Genomic DNA, 21,153 nt, shown 5'->3' on the forward strand with positions numbered 1-21,153 from the left:
TTTATTCACCTGGCATTTATTAAATGTATGTCCATCAGGATGTATAAAGTATTTTATCAGATTTATAGACTTCAGTTAATCAATTTGACATGACACAGAACAATGGTAATTATTCCACTACTGTCTGGAGTCATACATTCGGAGCTCTATAGTTATCCAAAGGTGTCAGTCAATTGGGTTAGTTATGACTAAGAGAGGTATGGAAGACAATTAATGCATGCGTCTGTGTGGTTAAGAAAAGAATGAAACAGTGCACAGATGTCATTCCTGACTAAGGGTCCCATAAGTTGGCCAGCCCCAGCCTTCTCATAGGGTGGTGCATGTCACGAACATCAGAATCATTTGAGCTCTTCTTGGAGACGCAGATTTCAGTATCTCATCCTGGGCCTAAGCACTCAATTTTCTGGATGTGGGGTCTGGAATCTGCATTTTAGCAAGTATTCCATGTGGTTCTACTGCACAGTAACATCTGAGAGCCATGAATTAGAGCTCAACGGAGTTTAAGAAGCCAAGTCGAAAGAGTAGAACAGGACAGTAGAAAGACCCCTACTGGCTGAGGGACTCTTCTAACTGCAGGGCAGAAGCTACTGATGTTCACAGAGCCTTGATAAAAATTTTGTCTGCATAAAATATTCCGAAAACTGACAGAAGATACTTCTCTCCGATGCCCATATTCTTTTTTCTGGTAGATTAAGCTGGCATAGATGCAAAGGTGAATTGGATAGAAGCCATAAAATCCTTGATGCAATTTCTTTATATTTCTCTCTATGTAAGTGAAATAAAATTTAATCTAAGTTGATTTTAAAATACAGTGAGGATGTAAATCAACTTTAAAAGGTGTTCTTTTGATGGCTGAGTAACCACATCTTCTTTATCCTTGTATCTATTGTTGGACATTTAGGTTGCTTCCATATCTTGGCTATTGTAAATAATGCTGCTATAAAAATAAGGGTGCACATATATTTTCAATTTGGTGTTTTCATTTTCTGGTAACACTCCATAGTGAGATTAGTGGATTGCATGGTATTTCTGTTTTCACTTTTTTTTGAACCCATGTTAAAATATTTTATTTAACTCATGAGGGAAGCAACAGACATTATAACCAGTCAAAAAAAAATCCAGAAGAACAGCCACAGGCATATAGATCAGAAATACCAAAACACCTAAAGGAACAGAGAGGCTTTGGGCATGATGGTCTGAGTTAATGCTGCTGACAAGGCAGAATTCCTTGCCTGGCTGGCCTCTTGACAATTGTGACCTTGTCACTTTTGAAGTTCTGGAGTTATTTAGGAGAGTATTTTTAATTTGGGTTTGTCTGAAGGGTCCTCAAAATTAAATTTAAGCAAGAATCTCCCAGTAGTGGTGACGTGTCCTTTGTACCTCATCCTAGCAGGAGGCATATGACTATGATTTGTCCCATTTGATCACTTGAATAAGACAGCATCCGCCAGGCTTCTCCATGTAGTTATTCTTTTCCTGCTTTGTAACCAAGGGGAGGGCAGAGAGGTATAATGGGATGGGAAAGACAGAGAGGTATAATGGGATGCTGTGAATATCTCATTCCTCACAAATTTCATCCTCCAGTTTTAACATTCTTTGGTATTTCTTGGAGTGTCAAACGGTAATTTTCTAATCCATCGTTCCTTTGACCTTATTAGTTAGCATTTTCCTGAAAAGAAAAACTGTATTCTCTCTGTCTCCGTTTAATCACTTATTTACTTATAACATTATAGGCTGTGTGGACTCCTATTTCATTCAGTGAGTAATAATCCATTACTATGATTACCTATTTTCACTTATTGAGGGATCTTTATATTGTCTTCCACAGTGGCTGCACCAACAAGTTACATTCCTGCCAATGCTGCATGAAGGTTCCTTTTCCTTCACAATCTTGCCAATACTTGTTATTTCTTGTCTTTTTTATGCTAGGCATTCTGACAGGTGAAAGGTGATAAGTCATTTTGGTTTTGATTTGCCTTTCCCTGATGATAAGGGATGATAAGCATCTTTTCATGTATCTGTTGGCCATATGTACATTTTCTTTGGTAAGTATCTATTCAGGTTCTCTACCCAGGCAAATTCTACCTAACGTTTGTTTTTATTTAAATTCAATTAATTAACATAAAATATATATTAGTTTCTGAGGTAGAGTTCAGTGATTCATCAGTCTTATATAATGCCAGTGCTTATTACATCACGTGCCCCCCTTAAAGTCCATCATCCAGTCACCCCATCACCCCAATCCCTCCCCTCCTGCAACCCTCAGTTTGGTTCCTATGATTAGGAGTCTCATGGTTTGTCCCCCTCTCTGCTTTCTTTTTTTTTATTATTATTATTATTTTATTATTATTATTATTTTATTTATTATTATTATTTTTATTTTATTTTATTTTATTATTATTATGTTATGTTAATCGCCAGTTAGTTTTTGATGTAGTGTTCCATTATTCATTGTTTGCATATAACACCCAGTGCTCCATGCAGAACGTGGCCCCTTTAATACCCATCACCAGACTAAGCCATCCTCCCACCGACCTCCCCTCTAGAACCCTCAGTTTGTTTTTCAGAGTCCATCGTCTCTCATAATTCCTCTCTGCTTTCATCTTGTTTTTTTTTCCTTCCCTTCCCATATGATCCTCCGTTTTGTTTCTTAAATTTCACATACGAGTGAGATCATATGATAATTGTCTTTCTATAACTGACTAATCTCGCTTAACATAATACCCTCTAGTTCCATCCATGTCATTCCAAATGACAAGATTTCATTTCTGATGGCTGATTAGTATTCCATTATATATAATATAAATACTATATATATATAGTATTCCATTATATATTCCATTCATATATATATATATCTTTATCTATATATATATATAGATAAAGATATATATATATATCTTTAATCACATCTTTTATCCATTCATCTGTTGATGGACTTCTGATCTCTTTCCATAGTTTGGCTATTGTGGACGTTGCTGCTATAAACATTGGGATGCAGGTGCCCTTCAGATCACTACATTTGTATCTTTGGGGGAAATACCTAGTAGTGAAATTGCTGGGTCATAGTGTAGTTCTATTTTCAACTTTTTGAGGAATCTCATACTATTTCCCAGAGTGGCCGCACCAGTTTGCATTCACAGCAGCAGTGTAAGAGGGTTCCTCCTTCTCCACATACTCACCAATATCTGTCATTTCCTGAACTGGTTAATTTTTTCCCATTATGATCAGTGTGAGGAAGTATCTCATTGTGGTTTTGATTTGTAGTTATCTGATGCCCAGTGATGTTGAATATTTTTTCAAGTGTATGTTGGTCATTTCTATTTGTTCTTTGCAGAAATATCTGTTTCTGTCCTCTGTCATTTCTTAATTGGATTACTTGTTCTTTGAGTGTTGCATTTGATAAGGCCTTTATAGATTTTGGATACTAGCCCTTTATCTGATATGTCATTTGCAAATACCTTCTCCCATTCTGTCAGTTGTCTTTTGGTTTTGCAGACTATTTCCTTTGCTGTGCAAAAGCTTTTTATCTTGATGAAGTCCCAAGAGTTCATTTTTGCCTTTTATTCCCTTGCCTTTGGAGATGTATCTAGCAAGAACTTACTGCGGCCAAGGTCACAGAGTTTGCTGCCTGGTGTTCTCCTCTAGGATTTTGATGGATTCCTGTCTCAGATTTAGGTATTTTATCCATGTTGAGTCTATTTTTGTGTATGGTGTAAGAATAGTGCTCACATTCATTCTTCTGCATGTGGCTGTCCAATTTTCCCAACACCATTTGTTGAAGAGACTTTCTTTTTTCCATAAGATATTCTTTCCTACTTTGTCAAAGATAGTTGGCCATAGAGTTGAGGGTCCATTTCTGGGTTCTCTATTCTGTTCCATTGGTCTATGTGTCTGTTTTTGTGCCAGTACCATGCTGTCTTGATGATCACAGCTTGTAATACAGCTTGAAGTCAAACATCATGATGCCCCTAGCTTTGTTCTTTTTCATCACTGCCCTGGAGATTTGGGGTCTTTCCTTGTTCCATAGAAATTTTAGATTATTTGTTCCAGCTCTGTGAAAAGAGTTGATGATATTTTGAAAGAGATGGCATTGAATGTATAGATTGCTATAGGTAGCAAAGACATTTTAACAATGTTTGTTCTAATCCATGAGAATTTTTTTTTAAGATTTTATTTATTTGACAGAGAGAGACACAGCGAGAGAGGGAACACAAGCAGGGGGAGTGGGAGAGGGAGAAGCAAGCTTCCTGCTGTGCGGGGACCCCGATGTAAGGCTCTAACCAGGACCCCGAGATAATGACCTGAGCCAAAGGCAGCCACTTCATGACTGAGCCACCCAGGCGCCCCTTAGCAAGGAACTTTTTTTTCCCATTTCTTTGTGTCTTCCTCAATTTACTTCATGAGTGTTTTATAGTTTCTGAGTACAGATCCTTTACCTATTTGGTTAGGTTTACTCCTAGCTATCTTATGGGTTTTGGTGCAATTGTAAATGGGATCAACTCCTTAATTTCTCTTTCTACTGTCTCATTGTTAGTGTATAGAAATGCAACTGATTTCTGTGCGTTGATTTTATATCCTGCCATTTTGCTGAATTCCTGTAGAGTTCTAGCAATATTGGGGTGGAGTCTTTGGGGAGTAAGAGTTTGACTTCTTTGTTGATTCAGATGTCTTTTATTTCTTTTTATTGTCTGATTGCTGAGGCGAAGACTTCTAGTACTATGTAGAACAATAGTGGTGAGAGTAGGCATCCCTGTCATGTTCCTGACCTTAGGGGAAAAGCTTTCAGTTTTTCCCCATTAAGAATGATATTCACTGTGGGCTTTCATAGATGGCTTGTATGACATTAAGGTATGCTCCCTCTATCCCTATGCTTTGAAGAATTTTAATCAAGAATGGATGTTGTATTTCGTCCAATGCTTTTTCTGCATCAATTAAGAGGATCATATGGTTCTTGTCCTTTCTTTTAGTAATGTAGTGTATCACATTGATTTATTTGTGAATGTTGAACCACCATTGCAGCCCAGGAATAAATCCTACTTGATTGTGGTGAATAATCTTTCTTATGTACTGTTGGATCCTACTGGCTAGTGTCTTGGTGAGAATTTTGGCATCCATGTTCATTAGGGATAATTGGTCTGAAATTCTCCTTCTTGATGGAGTCTTTGTCTGGTTTTGGGATCAAGGGAATGCTGACCTCATAGAATGAGTTTGGAAGTTTTCCTCCCATTTTTATTTTTTGAAACAGCTTCAGATGAATAGGTATTAACGCTTCTTTAAAAGTGTGGTAGAATTCCCCTGGGAAGCCAGGGGATTCTTCTTTGTTGGGAGATTTTTGATTACTGTGTCAACTTCATTGCTGGTTATGAGTCTGTTCAGGTTTTCTATTTCTTCCTGTTTCACTTTTGGTAGTTTATAGCTTTCTAGGCATGCATCTTTTTCTTTCAGATTACCTAATCTGTTGGCATATGATTGCTCATAATATGTTCTTATAATTGTTTGTACTTTTGGTATTGTGTGTGATCTCTCCTCTTTCATGATTTTATTAATTTGGGTCTTTTCTCAGAAGAAAGAGAAATTAAGGAGTCGATCCCATTTACAATTGCACCCAAAACCATAAGATACCTAGGAATAAATCTAACCAAAGAGACAAAGGATCTGTACTCAGAAAACTATAAAATACTCATGAAAGAAATTGAGGAAGACACAAAGAAATGGAAAAACGTTCCATGCTCATGGATTGGAAGAACAAATATGGTGAAGATGTCAATGCTACCTAGAGCAATCTACACATTCAATGCAATCCCCATCAAAATACCATCCACTTTTTTCAAAGAAATGGAACAAAGCATCCTAAAATTTGTATGGAACCAGAAAAGACCCCGCATAGCCAGAGGAATGTTGAAAAAGAAAAGCAAAGCTGGTGGCATCACAGTTCCGTACTTACACCTCTATTACAAAGCTGTCATCATCAAGACAGCATGGTACTGGCACAAAAACAGACACATAGATCAATGGAACAGATTAGAGAGCCTAGAAATGGACCCTCAACTCTATGGTCAACTCATCTTTTACAAAGCAGGAAAGAATGTCCAATTTAACAAAGACAGTCTCTTCAACAAATGGTGTTGGGAAAATTGGATACCACATGCAGAAGAATGAAACTGGACCATTTCCTTACACCACACACAAAAATAGACTCCAAATGGTTGAAAGACCTCAGTGTGAGACAGGAGTCCATCCAAATCCTAAAGGAGAACACAGGCAGCAACCTCTTCGACCTCAGCCACAGCAACTTCTTCCTAGAAACATCGCCAAAGGCAAGGGAAGCAAGGGCAAAAATGAACTCTTGGGACTTCATCAAGATAAAAAGCTTTTGCACAGCAAAGGAAACAGTCCACAAAACCAAAAGACAACCGACAGAATAGGAGAAGATATTTGCAAATGACATATCAGATAAAGGGCTAGTATCCAAAATCTATAAAGAACTCATCAAACTCAACACCCAAAGAACAAAGAATCCAATCAAGAAATGGGCAGAAGACATGAACCGACATTTTTCCAAAGAAGACATCCAAATGGCCAACAGACACATGAAAAAGTGCTCAACATCGCTCGGCATCAGGGAAATCCAAATCAAAACCTCAATGAGATACCACCTCACACCAGTCAGAATGGCTAAAATTAACAAGTCAGGAAACGACAGATGTTGGCGGGGATGCGGAGAAAGGGGAACCCTCCTACACTGTTGGTGGGAATGCAAGCTGGTGCAGCCACTCTGGAAAACAGTATGGAGCTTCCTCAAAAAGTTGAAAATAGAGCTACCATATGATCCAGCAATTGCACTACTGGGTATTTACACCAAAGATACAAAAGTAGGGATCCGAAAGGGTACATGCACCCCAATGTTTATAGCAGCAATGTCCACAATAGCCAAACTGTGGAAAGAGCCAAGATGTCCATCAACAGATGAATGGATAAAGAAGAGGTGGTATATATATATACAATGGAATATTATGCAGCCATCAAAAGGAATGAGATCTTGCCATTTGCAACGACGTGGATGGAACTGGAGGGTATTATGCTGAACGAAATAAGTCAAACAGAGAAAGACATGTATCATATGATCTCACTGATATGAGGAATTCTTAATCACAGGAAACAAATTGAGGGTTGCTGGAGTGGGGGGTGGGGTGGGAGGGATGGGGTGACTGGGTGATAGACACTGGGGAGGGTATGTGCTCTGGTAAGCGCTGTGAATTGTGCAAGACTGTTGAATCTCAGATCTGTACCTCTGAAACAAATAATGCAATATATGTTAAGAAAAAAAAAAAAGAAGAAGAAGGTAGCGGGAGGGGAAGAATGAAGCAGGGGAAATCGGAGGGGTGGACGAACCATGAGAGATGATGGACTCTGAAAAACAAACTGAGGGTTCTAGATGGGAGGGGTGTGGGAGGATGGGTTGGCCTGGTGGTGGGTATTGAGGAGGGCACGTTCTGCATGGAGCACTGGGTGTTATGCACAAACAATAAATCATGGAACACTTCATCTAGAACTAATGATGTAATGTATGGGGATTAACATAAGAATAAAAAAAATTAAAAAATAATGTAAAAAAAATTGGGTCTTTTCTTTCTTTCTTTCTTTTTTCTTTTTGATAAGTCTGGCCAAGTGTTTATCAGTCTTATTAATTCTTTCAAATAGCTAGCTCCTAGTTTCCTCGATCTATTCTACTGTTCCTTGGTTTCTATTTCATTGATTTCTGCTCTGATTTTTCTTTCTTTCTTTCTTTCTTTCTCTTTCTTTCTTTCTTTCTTTCTTTTCTCTTTCTTTCTTTCTTTCTTTCTTTCTTTCTTTCTTTCTTTCTTTCTTTCTTTCTTTCTTCTTTCTTTCTTTCTTTCTTCTTTCTTTCTTTCTTTTCTTTGTCTCCTGCTTGGTTTAGGCTTTATTTTCTGCTCTTTCTCCAGCTCCTCTAGGTATAAGGTTAGGTTGTGTATTTGAGACTTTTCTTGCTTCTAGAGAAAGACTTGTATTGCTATATACTTCCCTCTTAGGACCACCTTTACTGCATCCCAAAGGTTTTAAACAGTTGTATTTTCATTTTTATTTGTTTCCATGATTTTTTAAAAATTCTTCTTTAATTTCCTCATTGGCCCATTCATTATTTAGTAGGATGCTCTTTAACCTCCATGTATTTGAGTTCTTTCCAAATTTCTTCTTGTGATTGAGTTCAAATTTCAAAGCATTTTGGTCTGAAAATAGGCACAGAATGATCCCAATATCTTTGTACCATTTGAGACGTGATTTTTACCCAGGATGTAACCTATTCTGGAGAATGTTCCATTTGCATGTGAGAAGAATGTGTATTCTGTTGTTTTAGGACACAATGCTTTGGATATATCTGTGATGTCCATCTGGTCCAGTGTGTCATTCAAAGCCCTTCATTCACTGTTGATCTTCTGATTAGATTATCTGCCCATTGCTGTGAGTGGAGTGTTAAATCCCCTACTATTATTGCATTATTATCAATGTGTTTCTTTAATTTTTTAGTAACTGGTTTGTATAATTAGCTGCTCCCACATTAGGGGCATAAGTATTTACAATTGTTAGATCTTCTTGTTGGATAGACCCTTCAAGTATGATATAGTGTCCTGAGATTTGCAAGTTTCACTATGATCTGTGGAGGTGTTGGCCTATTTGATTATTTATTTATTTGTTCTCGTGTTGAGTTGTATAAGTTCTTTATATATTTTAAGTATTGACCTCTTATCAGACATATAATGTGGAAATATTTTTCCCATTCCCTAGGTTGCATTTTTGTTTCATTAATGGTTCTCTTCACTATACAAAATATTTTTATTTTGGTGTAGTCTCAGAAGTATATTTTTGCTTTTGTTTCCTTTGTCTGAGAAGATACATCTAGAGTAATGTTGCTAAGGCCAATGTCAATGAATTCACTACCTATGTTTTCTTCTAGGTGTTTTATGGTTTGGGGTCACTAATTTCAGTCTTTAATTCATTTTTAGTTTACTTTCATGTATAGTGTAAGAAAGTGGTTCAATTTCATTCTTTTTCATTTGGCTATCCAGTTGTTCTAGAACCATTTATTCAATAAACTGTCTCTTCCCCATTGCATATCCCTACCTCCTTTCTCATAGATTAATTGACCATATAAGTGTGGGCTTATATCTGGCATCTCCATCCTTTTCCATTAATCTGTCTATTTTTGTGCTAGTACCACATTGTTTTGATTATTGTATCTTTGCAAATATTTTGAAATATGGGGTTGTGATATCTTCAGCTTTCTCATTTCTCAAGACTGCTTTGGTTATTCGAGGTCCTTTATAATTCCTTACAAATTTTAGCATCATTTATTCTAGTTTTGTGAAAAATGTTATTGGTATTTCTAAAGGGCTTGCACTGAATCTCTAAATCGCTTTGTGTAGTATGGGCATTTTTAACAATATTAATTCTTCCTGTCCATGAGTATGGAATATCTTTCCATTTTTTGTTTCTTCTTCAATTTCTTTCAACAATATTCTATAGTTTTTTATCATGTAGTTCTTTCAACTCCTTAGTTAAATTTACTCCTGGTATTTTATTATTTTTGGTGAAATTCTAAATGCAGTTGTTTTCTTAATTTCTTTTCCAGTGGCTTTGTTATTAGTGCAGAGAGATAAAAGATTTCTGTTTATTAATTTTGTATTCTGCAACTTTACTGAATACATTTATTACTTCTAAAAGTTTTCAGGTGGAGTCTTTAGTTTTGTTTTTTTTTAATGTGTAGTATTATGTCATCTGCAAATAGCAACAGTTTTACTTTTTCTATACCAATATGGATGCCTTTTACTTATTTTCCTTGTCTTATTGCCATTTGTGACATGGATGAACCTAGAAGGTATTATGCTAAGTAAAATAAGTCAGAGAAAGACATATGTCATATACTAGCACTTATAAGTGGAATATAAAAAATAAAACAAATGAAAAAACAAAACAAAACAAAAAAGTAGAAACAGATCCATAAATACATAGAACAAACTGGTCATGTCTGGGGCGAGGAGAGGGTGGCAGGGATGGGCAAAAATGGGTGAAGGGGAGTGAGAGGTATAAGCTCGCAGGTACAACATAGGGAATGCAGTCAATGATGTTGAAATAGCTTTGTATGATGACAGATGATAGCTACACTTGTGGTGAGACTAGCATAACCTATCAAGTTGTCCAATAAATATGTTGTACATCTTAAACTAAAGTAACATCATCTACTAAATATAATTCAATTTAAACAGTAGAAAAAAAGATGTGTCCATTCCTGAAGACATCAAATTTAAGCTTGCTGCTTGTTGATTCTCTGAAAACAGATGGTGAGGGGAGACTAACAAAACCCATTCTACTGAACAGATGTTATTGAGGCTTGAGTGAGTGTTGGAGCACTCAATGGTCCACGTTCTGAAAGAACTTCAACAAATTAAATAAATGATATTGGGGTTTCCCAAAATATAGTTTACTTCATGTGACATATTTATCACCTGAATCAAAACTATATATATATATTTTATTAAAGCATCTCTATGCTATGCCAAAATTGTTTTGACTGCAACCATTAGTATGAAAAAACAAACAAAACACACAAAAACACCTGTATGAATTTAAGAATTTTTTAGATTATTGAAAGAGGAGAATTAAAGGTGAAATAAAAAAAGTAAATATAGAATGGGTTGGAGCATTGATGGAAAAAAAAATATTGTGTCATTTTCTAACCATGCTCTGGTTAATTCCTGTCCTGTGACCTAAATACTGTTATGAAGTTGGGAAATTCTGTTTTCAGTTCCCTCCAGAAACAGCTCATATGATGCAATCAATTACTATATTGTATGGGCGTGCTTCATATACATGTGTTATGAAAGCCTCCACTGTCTTTCAGGTGAAGCTGGTAAGGAGAAAGCATGGAGACAGAAAATGAGACATTGAGCACAGATTTCATTCTCCTGGGCCTTTTTCCTGGAATGAGACATACCAGTCTCCTTGTCTCTGTTGTCCTTCTCATCTACACCATTGCTATCACAGGAAACACCACTTTGATCCTCCTCATCTGGGTGGATCCCCACCTCCACACCTCCATGTATTTCCTGCTTAGCCAACTCTCTCTCATTGACCTGGCTTTCATCTCTAGCATAGTGCCAAAAGTGCTGGTTAACTTTTTCTCAGGAAACAGGAAGATTTCCCTGATTGGCTGTGGGACCCAGATCTTCTTCACTCTGACTCTGGGGATTGCTGAGTGCCTACTCTTGACCCTCATGGCTTATGACCGCTATGTGGCCATCTGCAATCCTCTCAAGTACCCAATCATTATCAGCCACCAGGTCTCCCAGAAAATGGCCATTGGATCCTGGGTGGGAGGGACTCTGGCATCCTTGGCCCACACAGCCTACACCATGCATTTTCCCCTCTGTGGCCCCCGGGAACTTCACGACTTCTTCTGTGAGGTCAAGGCCATCTTGAAGCTATCTTGTGAGGACATCTCAGCCTATGAGAAGGGAGTAGTAGTGACCAGCACTGTTGTGGTTCTTCTCCCCATAAGCTTCATCCTGACCTCCTACACACTCATCTTCCTGCAGGTCCTGCAAATAAACTCCCGTGAGGGAAGGAGCAAGGCCCTGGCTACCTGCTCCTCCCATTTGACTGTGGTCATCTTTTACTATGGCCCACCCATGCTGATATACTTGAGGCCTGGATCTTCCCACACCCCCATCCTAAACCAGGCTCTCTTTATGTTTGACACCATCCTCACTCCCATGCTGAACCCTCTCATCTACAGTCTAAGGAACAAGGAGGTTTTGAGATCAATGAAGAAGGTACTGAGGAAGTGTGCCATTCAGAATAGGCTTCCATGTTTCAATGACTAGACAGAAAACTTCAGAGTTCAAATATCCCTGGAAAGCAGCAGGGTCTGAGGAAACAATGGGACTCTCTGTGTCCTCATTTCTTCTCCTCTTATCCTTATCTCCTGATAACATCAGTTTTACATAACAAAACCAATGAATTCTCAGAGCAGAGAGGAAAACAACAACTATATCATCTTTAAGAGGTCTAAATCACAACCAATTCTCTGTGTGAATATGAGCTTTCACCCAATCCCCTCATCTTGCTCCATTTGTGTCACTTGGAATGGAAAATCCCTCTTCCTTCTTTTAGATGTAGCAAAAGGTATAAAAAAAAAATGGGAGTTTGCTTGGGAAGAAAATACAGAGCTTTTTCTGAGACCACAGCTCCCTTTAGATTTAATTAGTAGCAAACTTCCAAATGTCCATTAATTCCAGGTTTTTGAGCCAGTGAATAAAGCAAAAATAAGCACTTCCTAACAATCATCACTTTTGGCCATCTGGTAACACAATAAACCATGTCCATTAACCTCCCAAAGATCATGGATATTTTTATCCCCTCTCCATTTCTTTCCCTAATCTCTAGCAATAATTGCATACAAATGTTCCAGCCCTGGCCCTTTGCTTAATTATGGTTTATCCACCATCTTACCAGGGTGATTTGTCTGTGTGCAGACACCCATTCCCCTGGTCAGGGGCTCATCATTCATCAGTGGCTTTCCAAAACCTATGGAGTAAATTACAGATTCTCCTATATGACAGCAAGGTCTTGTATGACATATCTTTGTGAGTCTACGAACAAATTTCAACATCTGCTTGAGGTCCAGCAATGCCCAGCAGATTGTAATATCTCCAGGTGTCATGTTCTCTCCAAACTGTGCACTTTACACAGGCTGTTACTTCTGCATAGAAAGTCATTTGCCTCCCCACTCGTTGCCTGAACTCCCTTCACAGATCTCAATTCAATACCTTTCACCTTGTGCAACCTCCCCAGTTCCCTACCAGGATAACTGGGCAATAGTTATCTCTGTCCAGCACTAATGGCTCCTTCTGTATGTCCTATACCTTGCAAAATGCTTGCAATGTGTATTTGATTAGTGGATTCGTTACTGAACTTGAATGGCAGAGCCAGTCTATGTCTCTTTTTCCAAATATCCTTCTTATCTTTTTAATGCTCCCTTCTCGTCTCCTTTACATCTTTCTACATAAATTAGCAGCAATAGGAATCTAAATTATTTATTTACTCAATAATTGTTGTGTTTCTTATAATTTATTTTAAAAGCAAGATATCAATATATTGTACTTATTTATATTTTAAGGCAAAGCGGTTAAAATGTTTTTACACTAACAAAAATAGTTATAAAAAATGCTGATTGTTCTGTTTATTTATTCCTCATTGTTCTTAGAGAAAGTGGATTTTTCCTCTCAAGGGTAAAAGAATACTGTGTCAATTAGCAAGAACATTAAAAACATTATGCCAAAATAAAAAAAATATTGAATTTAGAATTTCTAGGAAAAAAATAACACCTTGTTAATTGCTAATGTCCTTAAGACCAGCTCAACATTTCTAAATTAGTGTTTCACTAAACCCAAGAATATAGAAAATATTAGTAGGGATAATTGGTAGGTAAAACAAGTCCAGTATCAAAGTACAGAAGATTTGGTTTAAAAAAAAAAAGAAAAGATATCTTTTTTAATGTAACATTTTCCGGGTCTTAAAATGCTAATAAAAGCTTCTTGGCGTAAGATGGAGTAAGCAATGTTTCACTAAACATCTTGCAAAATGTCTTGCAGAATGCTTTCTGAAATATTTGTGTCTAACTTCCACAGTTATGCTCTTCCAGTGTGATCACAGAAAAAGCTGACAACTGAAGCTCTAACACATGGGAGAGCTAAAGATTGGATGAACATAATATTATATCCATTTGGTCTCATGTTAATAAAATATCCAGAATTTTGAATGAACAATATTATCGTTGTCATGATTATTTTCTAGTACCAGGATGTACAAATGTGTTGTCAGTTAAAAATGCTGTTGAGTCATAGTTTTAAAAAGACACAATAACAAAACAATTGGAAATTGCTGTTACGTTTCTAAGAATCCATTCCTTCCCAATTCTACATCAAGACAGTATTTGGCCATAACTTTTTTTCCCTTAAGTTCTATCCACCTCACCGTATCATAGGAGATGACACAAAATGCCAATAGCAGAGGAACAAAGCCAACATTTTAGATGAGATGACACAGAATTTTATGGAAGAATTTGCACAAATCGGAATATTTGCTGTATAGGAAAAATAATATAACAGATAAAATGTACAAAACAATTATAATGCTCTTTTAATCAGTCTATATTGACTGATAAATCACAAGGGCCATGAGAACCAGTCCAAGTCACTTTCAAGGCATTCTAGGTCAGTCCCAATGACTAGAGCCATAAAATGCCTCACCCATGACTGTGATCTGTAAGTCCGCTAAGGATAAATTTAGATATAGATGGTTAAACTAAGCAACAAATATGCAGAGATTCCAGTGGTTGTGCAATAGAAACCATGTTTACTTTGGAAAGAGTGTATATCACATTACGAGGACATAGGGAGATTTTCATATGAACTAAAAATTAAATTTGCAATCCTCAAGAAATGATAGCAACACTGTGTCAAGTGATGTAATATAATGTGACCAAAATCAATATTCTCCATTAACATTGCTTATCCTGCCACATAGATTGCTAAACACTGTATTTAAATAACAATGGATACCAAATCATTAATCTTTCCCACATTCAAATATATTGCAGTATATATGCAGGTTTCATGAGTAGATGTGAAACAGTGGTGCATTTATATGAGAAGAGCAGTAACACTCTGTGTATTTTCTCCATGATCTTCCAGATCAAGCCAATAGACTAAGACATAGAGCAGGGAAATGAGTTTTTGCCGCATATTTCATTCTCCTGGCCTTTGTCTCTGACTTCCAGCATCTTGGCCTCCTCATCTCCATTGTTCTTGTGATTCTTGGGGTGACCAGGATGGAAAACTCAATCCAAGCCCTGGTGATCTGGGGTGATGCTTGCCTCCATACTCCCACGTACTTCCTGCTCAGCCATCTCTCCCTCATGGACCTAATGCTAATCTTTCCCACTCTCCCCAAGATGGCCACCAACTTCTCTGGACATAGATACACCTCTTGCATTGGCTGTAGAGTCCAAACCTTTCTTCACTTGAAGCTAGGAGTGGCTGAGTGTGTTCTCCTGACTCTCATGCTCTTTGACCACTCTCAGGGCATCTGTAGCCCACTCAGATACCTGGCCATCATGATACCCTGAGTCTTTAAGCAAATGGCCACTGGTTCATAGGCTAGGAGTGCACTCCTCTCCTTAATGTACACAATTTTTGCCATGCATTTCTCTGCTTGTGGCTCCAGGAAAATTCACCATTTCTTCTGTGAAGTTCTCTTGTGAGAAAATAACCTATGAAAAAAATAATGTTACTGTCCAGCACTGTTTTCCTTCCCATCCTTTTTGGACCTATTCTGACATCCTACATACTCATCTACTTACTGTCCTTCACATAAATTCCCCTGAGGGTAAAAACAAAGCTCTAGCTACCTGCTCGTCCCACCTTGCTGGGGTGAACTTCTATGTTGGTCCAGCCATGATTATCCACATGACTTCAGGTTCTTCTCTCCCCTCAGAGGTGCACCAACATCTCTGTGTTTGATGTAATCATTATCCCCATGCTTAATCCCTTCATCTACAGCCTGAGGAACAAGATGTTGGGAGCTCTGAGGAAGGTTCTATGAAAAAAAGCTGATGTTTAAGCAGAGCAGATGATGTCACTTGTTCCTTAGAACACCCAGATTCTTTATTGGTCTTCCAGTTAATGCTAATGCTATTATGAAAAGTGCTAATGCTATTATGAACTCTGAATTTCAATTTTCAACCCACATTACAAAAATTATATTTCGTTCCTTTCAGATTTTTAGTAATGTGCACTATATTACAATGGGGCAGGGGAGTTCCTATTTAAAAGTTTTACCTAAATTGAATGTAAGAAAAACATTTAGTTTCCCTAGACTTTATAAACCAATTTCTGTGAAGTAACCTAGGCATATATGTCCAACAATTTTTACATGATTCAAGATGCCCTGCTGGATAATAGGCTCCTAATGTACTTTTCCAACTCTTTCCTGTGTTTGCCAAAAGGTCCCAAACCCTTTCAATATTGTGGCCACATCTGATCCCACCCACCATGCTCTACTGTCCAACCACATCAGAATGGACAACTATACCCTGATACATCATGTTCTGTCCCTCTCTAATACTATTGTTGGACTGAGTTCTAGATTAACACTAAAGTTATGATGATCCCAAGCCTTGGAGTAACCTTCAAGAGAGAGGTTCTTTAAGAAGAACAGGTGGAACCCAGATGGCAGGAAAGTTCTGCCATGGTTTTATGTTGTTATCTCAGATTCTCAGGGAAAAAGATAATTTGAAATATCCAAGTCTTTAATGTTCTAAGTAGAGACTCACTGAGATAGAAGAAAGCTAGAATTTCTTCTTGAGTCATGGCAGTGCATGAAGTCTAGAGAAAAGTTATTGCATTGGAACATGAATGGGGCCTGTATCATGATTTGTGATAATTTTTTTGAGTGTCCAAACAAAATGGAAGTAAGTTTAATATCAATGTACTTCTCAGGTACTGACAGAATATTGAGGGTATTGTTTATTAATAATTATTTACATTTACTGAATGTTTACCTATTGCCAGGCACTGTCCTAAGTGTTTTATATGCATTACCTCATTTAGTCTTGAAGTACACGTATGAGGCAAGATTCTGGGGAGTGTTTAGCACATTGGGCCCTGGAGCCAAATTGCATGTGTTCAAATCCTACCTCTGTAGCTAAGAGCTCTATGTCATTGGGTAAGTGATATACACCATTTAAGCTTTTCTTTTCTTTAAATAACATGGAAAATGAAAAATATGTGAATAATAAATGAAAACTTAGTGTCAAACATTGAGAACAACATTAGCATGTGATCAGAGTCTAGTACTGTTAGCCATTATTACTTTTGTTATTTTTTTTACTTCCCAGATGAGGAAACATGAGTTTCATAAAAGCCTAATAAGTTAATTAAATTTTTCTGAAAAGTGATGTAAAACCCAACAATGATATGATTCCTTCCATTCACTTGGCACCAGCCACATGGGATCTTCACTGGGGCCATGGAGCTGGCTCTTTCTTCTGCCTGGATCACACAATACCATGCCTCTACATAGGAACACAATCCATTCCTTATCTTCCTTTAATTATCTTCCAGCTCAAATACTTTCTAAGAAAGAATTTCATGCTCACCTCACCTAAAACAAGTACATTTCTTTATCAGAAAACTTCAACTCTTTCCTTCATAGTACTTATCACACTATAATGCATTTGCTTAGTTGCTTATTTTTTGTATGTAATCCTAGAATACTATCTCCCTGAGTGTGGTGACCAGATTTCTCTTCATTATGATGGTATCCTCAGATGTGGTCAATGCTTGGCACATAAAAGACATTCAGAAAATATTTGCCTAGCTAAACCTAATGAAGATTTCAGTACAGACATAGGAAGCAATTGAGATCCCTAACTTACTAAAGTGCATCATAAATCAGGCATAGCAATACAATCATGGTGACCACCTCTTATTTTCTCCTTGGTTTATCTTTCCTAAGTGACATTTGGACTGTAGGATAGTTTGTTTTATTGCACTTAACTTTGTTGCACTTCACATATTGCATTTTCTACAAATTGAAGGTTTGTGGAAATCTGGCATCAAGCAAGTCTATCAGCACCATTTTTCGAACGGTATTACCTCACTTTGTATCTCTGTGTCACAGTTTGGTAATTATCACAGTATTTCAAAAATTGTTTTATTATATTTGTCATGCTTATCTGTTATTAATGATCTTTGGTATTACTATTGCAGTTTTTTTTTTATGTTGTATTAGTCACCATACATTACATCATTAGTTTTTGATGTAGTGTTCCGTGATTCATTGTTGGCGTATAACACCCCATGCTCCATGCAATGCATGCACTCCTTAATACCCACCACTGGGCTCACCCCTCCCCTCACGTCTCTTCCCACTAAAACCCTCAGTTTGTTTCCTGGAGTCCATAGTCTCTCATGGTTCAACTCCCCCTCTGATTCCCACCCCCTTCATTTTCTCCTTCCTTCTAATGTCCTCCATGCTATTCCTTATGTTCCACAAATAAGTGAAACCATAGGATAACTGACTTTCTCTGCTTGACTCATTTCACTTAGCATATACTCCTCCATTTCCATCCATATGGATGCAAAAGTTGGGTATTCATCGTTTCTGATGGCTCAGTAATATTCTATCATATATATGGACAACATCTTCTTTATCCATTCATCTGTTGAAGGGCATCTCAGCTCTTTCCACAGTTTGGATATTGTGGACATTGCTGCTGTGAACATTGGGGTGCATGTGCCCCTTCTTTTCACTACATCTGTATCTTTGGGGTAAATGCCCAGTAGTGCAAATGCTAGGTCATAAGGTAGCTCTATTTTCAACTTTATAAGGAACCTCCACACTGTTTTCCAAAGTGGTTGTACCAGTTTGCATTCTCACCAACAGTGTAAGAGGGTTCCCCTTAATTGTTTTGGTATATGATCAATGACCCCTATATAAGACAATGAACTTAATTGATAAATGTTGTGTTTGCTCTGACTACTCCAAAACAAGCTATTCCCTATCTTTCTCTCTCTGAGCCTACCTATTCCCTGAGACACAACAATACTGGAATTAGGCCAATTAATTACCCTATAATGGCCACTAAGTGTTCATGTGAAAGGAAGAGTCACATGTCTCTCACTTTGAATCAAGAGCCTGAAATGATTAAGCTTAGTGAGGAAGGAGTATTGAAAGACAAGAGAAGCCAAAAGTTAGGCCTCTTGCACCAAACAACCAAATTGTAAATGCAAACAAAAAGTTCTTGAAGGAAATTAAAAGTTCTATGCCAGGGAACACATGGATAAGAAACTAAAACAGCCTTATTGCTGATATGGAGAAACTTCTGGTGGTCCACTTAGAAGATCAAACCAGCCACAGCATTTCCTCAAGCCAAAGCCTAATCCAGAGCAAGGCCTTAACTCTCTTCAATTCTATGAATGCTGAGTGAGGTGAGGACGATTCAGAATAAATGTTTCAAACTAGCAGAGGCTAGTTTATGAAATTTAAGGAAAGAAGCCATCTTCATAACATCAAAGTGCAAGGTGAAGCAGCAAGTGCTGCAGCAAGCAAGCTCTTCAAAAGTTTTACCTAAGATAATTAATGAAAGTGGCTACAATAAAGAACAGGTTTTCAATGTAAACAAAACAGCCTTATATTGGAAGAAGATACCATGTAGGACTTTCATAGCTAGAGAGGAGATGTCAATGCCTTTCTTCAAAGTGTCAAAGAATATGCTGACTCTATCGCTAGGAGTTAATGCAGCTGGTGACGAAGCTGAAGACAATGCAGAGTTCTGGATGAAGACGATAATGTAGCAAGTCCCTGAATTCACCTCCTCTACAGAACACACCAAATTATGCCCACTAATAGAACAATTCATTTTGAAGACCTGAGGGATGAATGAATAGCTTCTGAACAACCAAAAATAGAATGACAAAAGAAAAGCCAGAGAGATGGCGACATGGTAGTGAGGGGAACCCCCATCCCTGACACTACAAATGACTTCAACTAAAGGACTGGAAATAGATTTCTTTGTCCTTGGGCACAGAAAAAAAATGCCATGGTATAAAAGTGAAGGTAGCACATAAAAGAGATAACACTAGGATTCCACCAAGCAGTGAAGGAGCCACAGGATTACTCTCCAGGTTAGAGGGACAGGAGAATAACATGATTTATGCTCCTATCTTACCTTAAAAGCCTAGACTGGAGCAGGGTCTGGATACTATTATGGGTGGTTCCATCATCACAGGGAACTTGTGACCTCGGCAAGCCCAGGATCTGCAAACCCACAAGAACCTTTGTGCTGGGACACAGAAATATAGAAATTTCTGCTGGGGCACAGAAAATAAGCCACATTTTTAAAAAATCATTTTTTAATTTTAATTTTTTTTAAAGATTTTATTTATTTGACAGAGTGAGACACAGCAAGAGAGGGAACACAAGCAGGGAGAGTGGGAGAAGGAAAAGCAGGCTTCCCGCCGAGCTCGGAGCCTGATGCGGGGCTCAATCCCAGGACCTGAGCTGAAGGCAGACGCTTAACGACTGAGCCACCCAGGTTCCCCTTAATTTTAATTTTTAAATTTTATTTACTTAATTTGTCTTGCTGTTATTTCTATTCCTGTGTTCTTTTTCTTTTCTTTCTTTTCCTTGTATTTCTTTTTCTTCTTTTTCTCTCTTTTCTCCTTTTTCTCTTTTTTCTTTTCTACTTTTTTAATATTTTTCTTTTCTTACTATTTTTTCTTTACTATTATTATTATTATTATTATTATTATTATTATTATTATTATTATTATTATCTTCTAGCTGTAAAAAAGCCAGTGTATAAAAGAGTAACTAGCCGGGAGGCCTGGGTGACTCAGTCTGTTGAACATCTGAATTCAGCTCAAGTCCTGATCCAAACATCCTGGGATCAAACCCCACGTCCACTTCTGTGCTCAGCAGTGAGTCTGCTTCTCCCTTTCCCTCTCCTCATGCGTGTCCCTCTGCTTGTGCTCTCTCTCTATCAAATAAATAAATAAAATCTTTAAAAAATAAAGAGAAACTAGCCTAAACACGCACAGTTCCAGCCAGCCAGCAAAAGTCACCAAGCACACACAGTCTACCTAGGCAACACTATATACAACATCACTCCTTCAAGCTTAGAAGGATCTGTTCCACCTAATCCATGGAAACAAAATGAAGCAAAACGGGGAGAGAGGAATATGCTCCTGAAGAAAGAACAAGGATAAACGTCAGAAAAAGAAATAAATGAAACCGGGATAAGCAATATGTCTGATAAAGCAGTTAAAGTAATGATTATAAAGATATTCACTGAAATGAAGATAAAAGAATCCAGTGAGCATTTCAATAAAGAGAGAGAAAATATTAAAAAGAAGCAATCAGAATTGAATAATACAATAAGAGAAATAAACACACTAGAGAAATTTAACAGTAGATTTGAGGATGTAAAAGAACATAGTGATCTGGAAATCAGACCAATGCAAACATAAGTTGAACAGCAAAAAGGGAAATTAATTTTTTACGTGAGGA

At 37.5% G+C, this 21,153-nt stretch overlaps 1 protein-coding gene across 1 annotated transcript; it reads left to right on the forward strand.

Annotated features, from left to right (window-relative positions):
• The first annotated feature begins 10,943 nt into the window (after positions 1-10,943).
• On the forward strand, positions 10,944-11,903 carry LOC135365309 (olfactory receptor 2L2-like). The gene has a single exon (XM_064595643.1). The coding sequence runs from the start codon at positions 10,944-10,946 to the stop codon at positions 11,901-11,903; it is 960 nt and encodes a 319-aa protein (XP_064451713.1).
• The last annotated feature ends 9,250 nt before the right edge of the window (positions 11,904-21,153 follow it).

The sequence above is a fragment of the Mirounga angustirostris genome, unplaced genomic scaffold (assembly GCF_029215605.1).
Source record: "Mirounga angustirostris isolate CCGP_5_RB_7025 unplaced genomic scaffold, mMirAng1.0.hap1 SCAF_7, whole genome shotgun sequence".
In the NCBI taxonomy this organism is placed as follows: domain Eukaryota; kingdom Metazoa; phylum Chordata; class Mammalia; order Carnivora; family Phocidae; genus Mirounga; species Mirounga angustirostris.

Coding starts and splice junctions, on each gene's coding strand:
- LOC135365309 (XM_064595643.1), top strand. CDS start 10,944: ATGGAGACAGAAAATGAGACATTGAGCACAGATTTCATTCTCCTGGGC.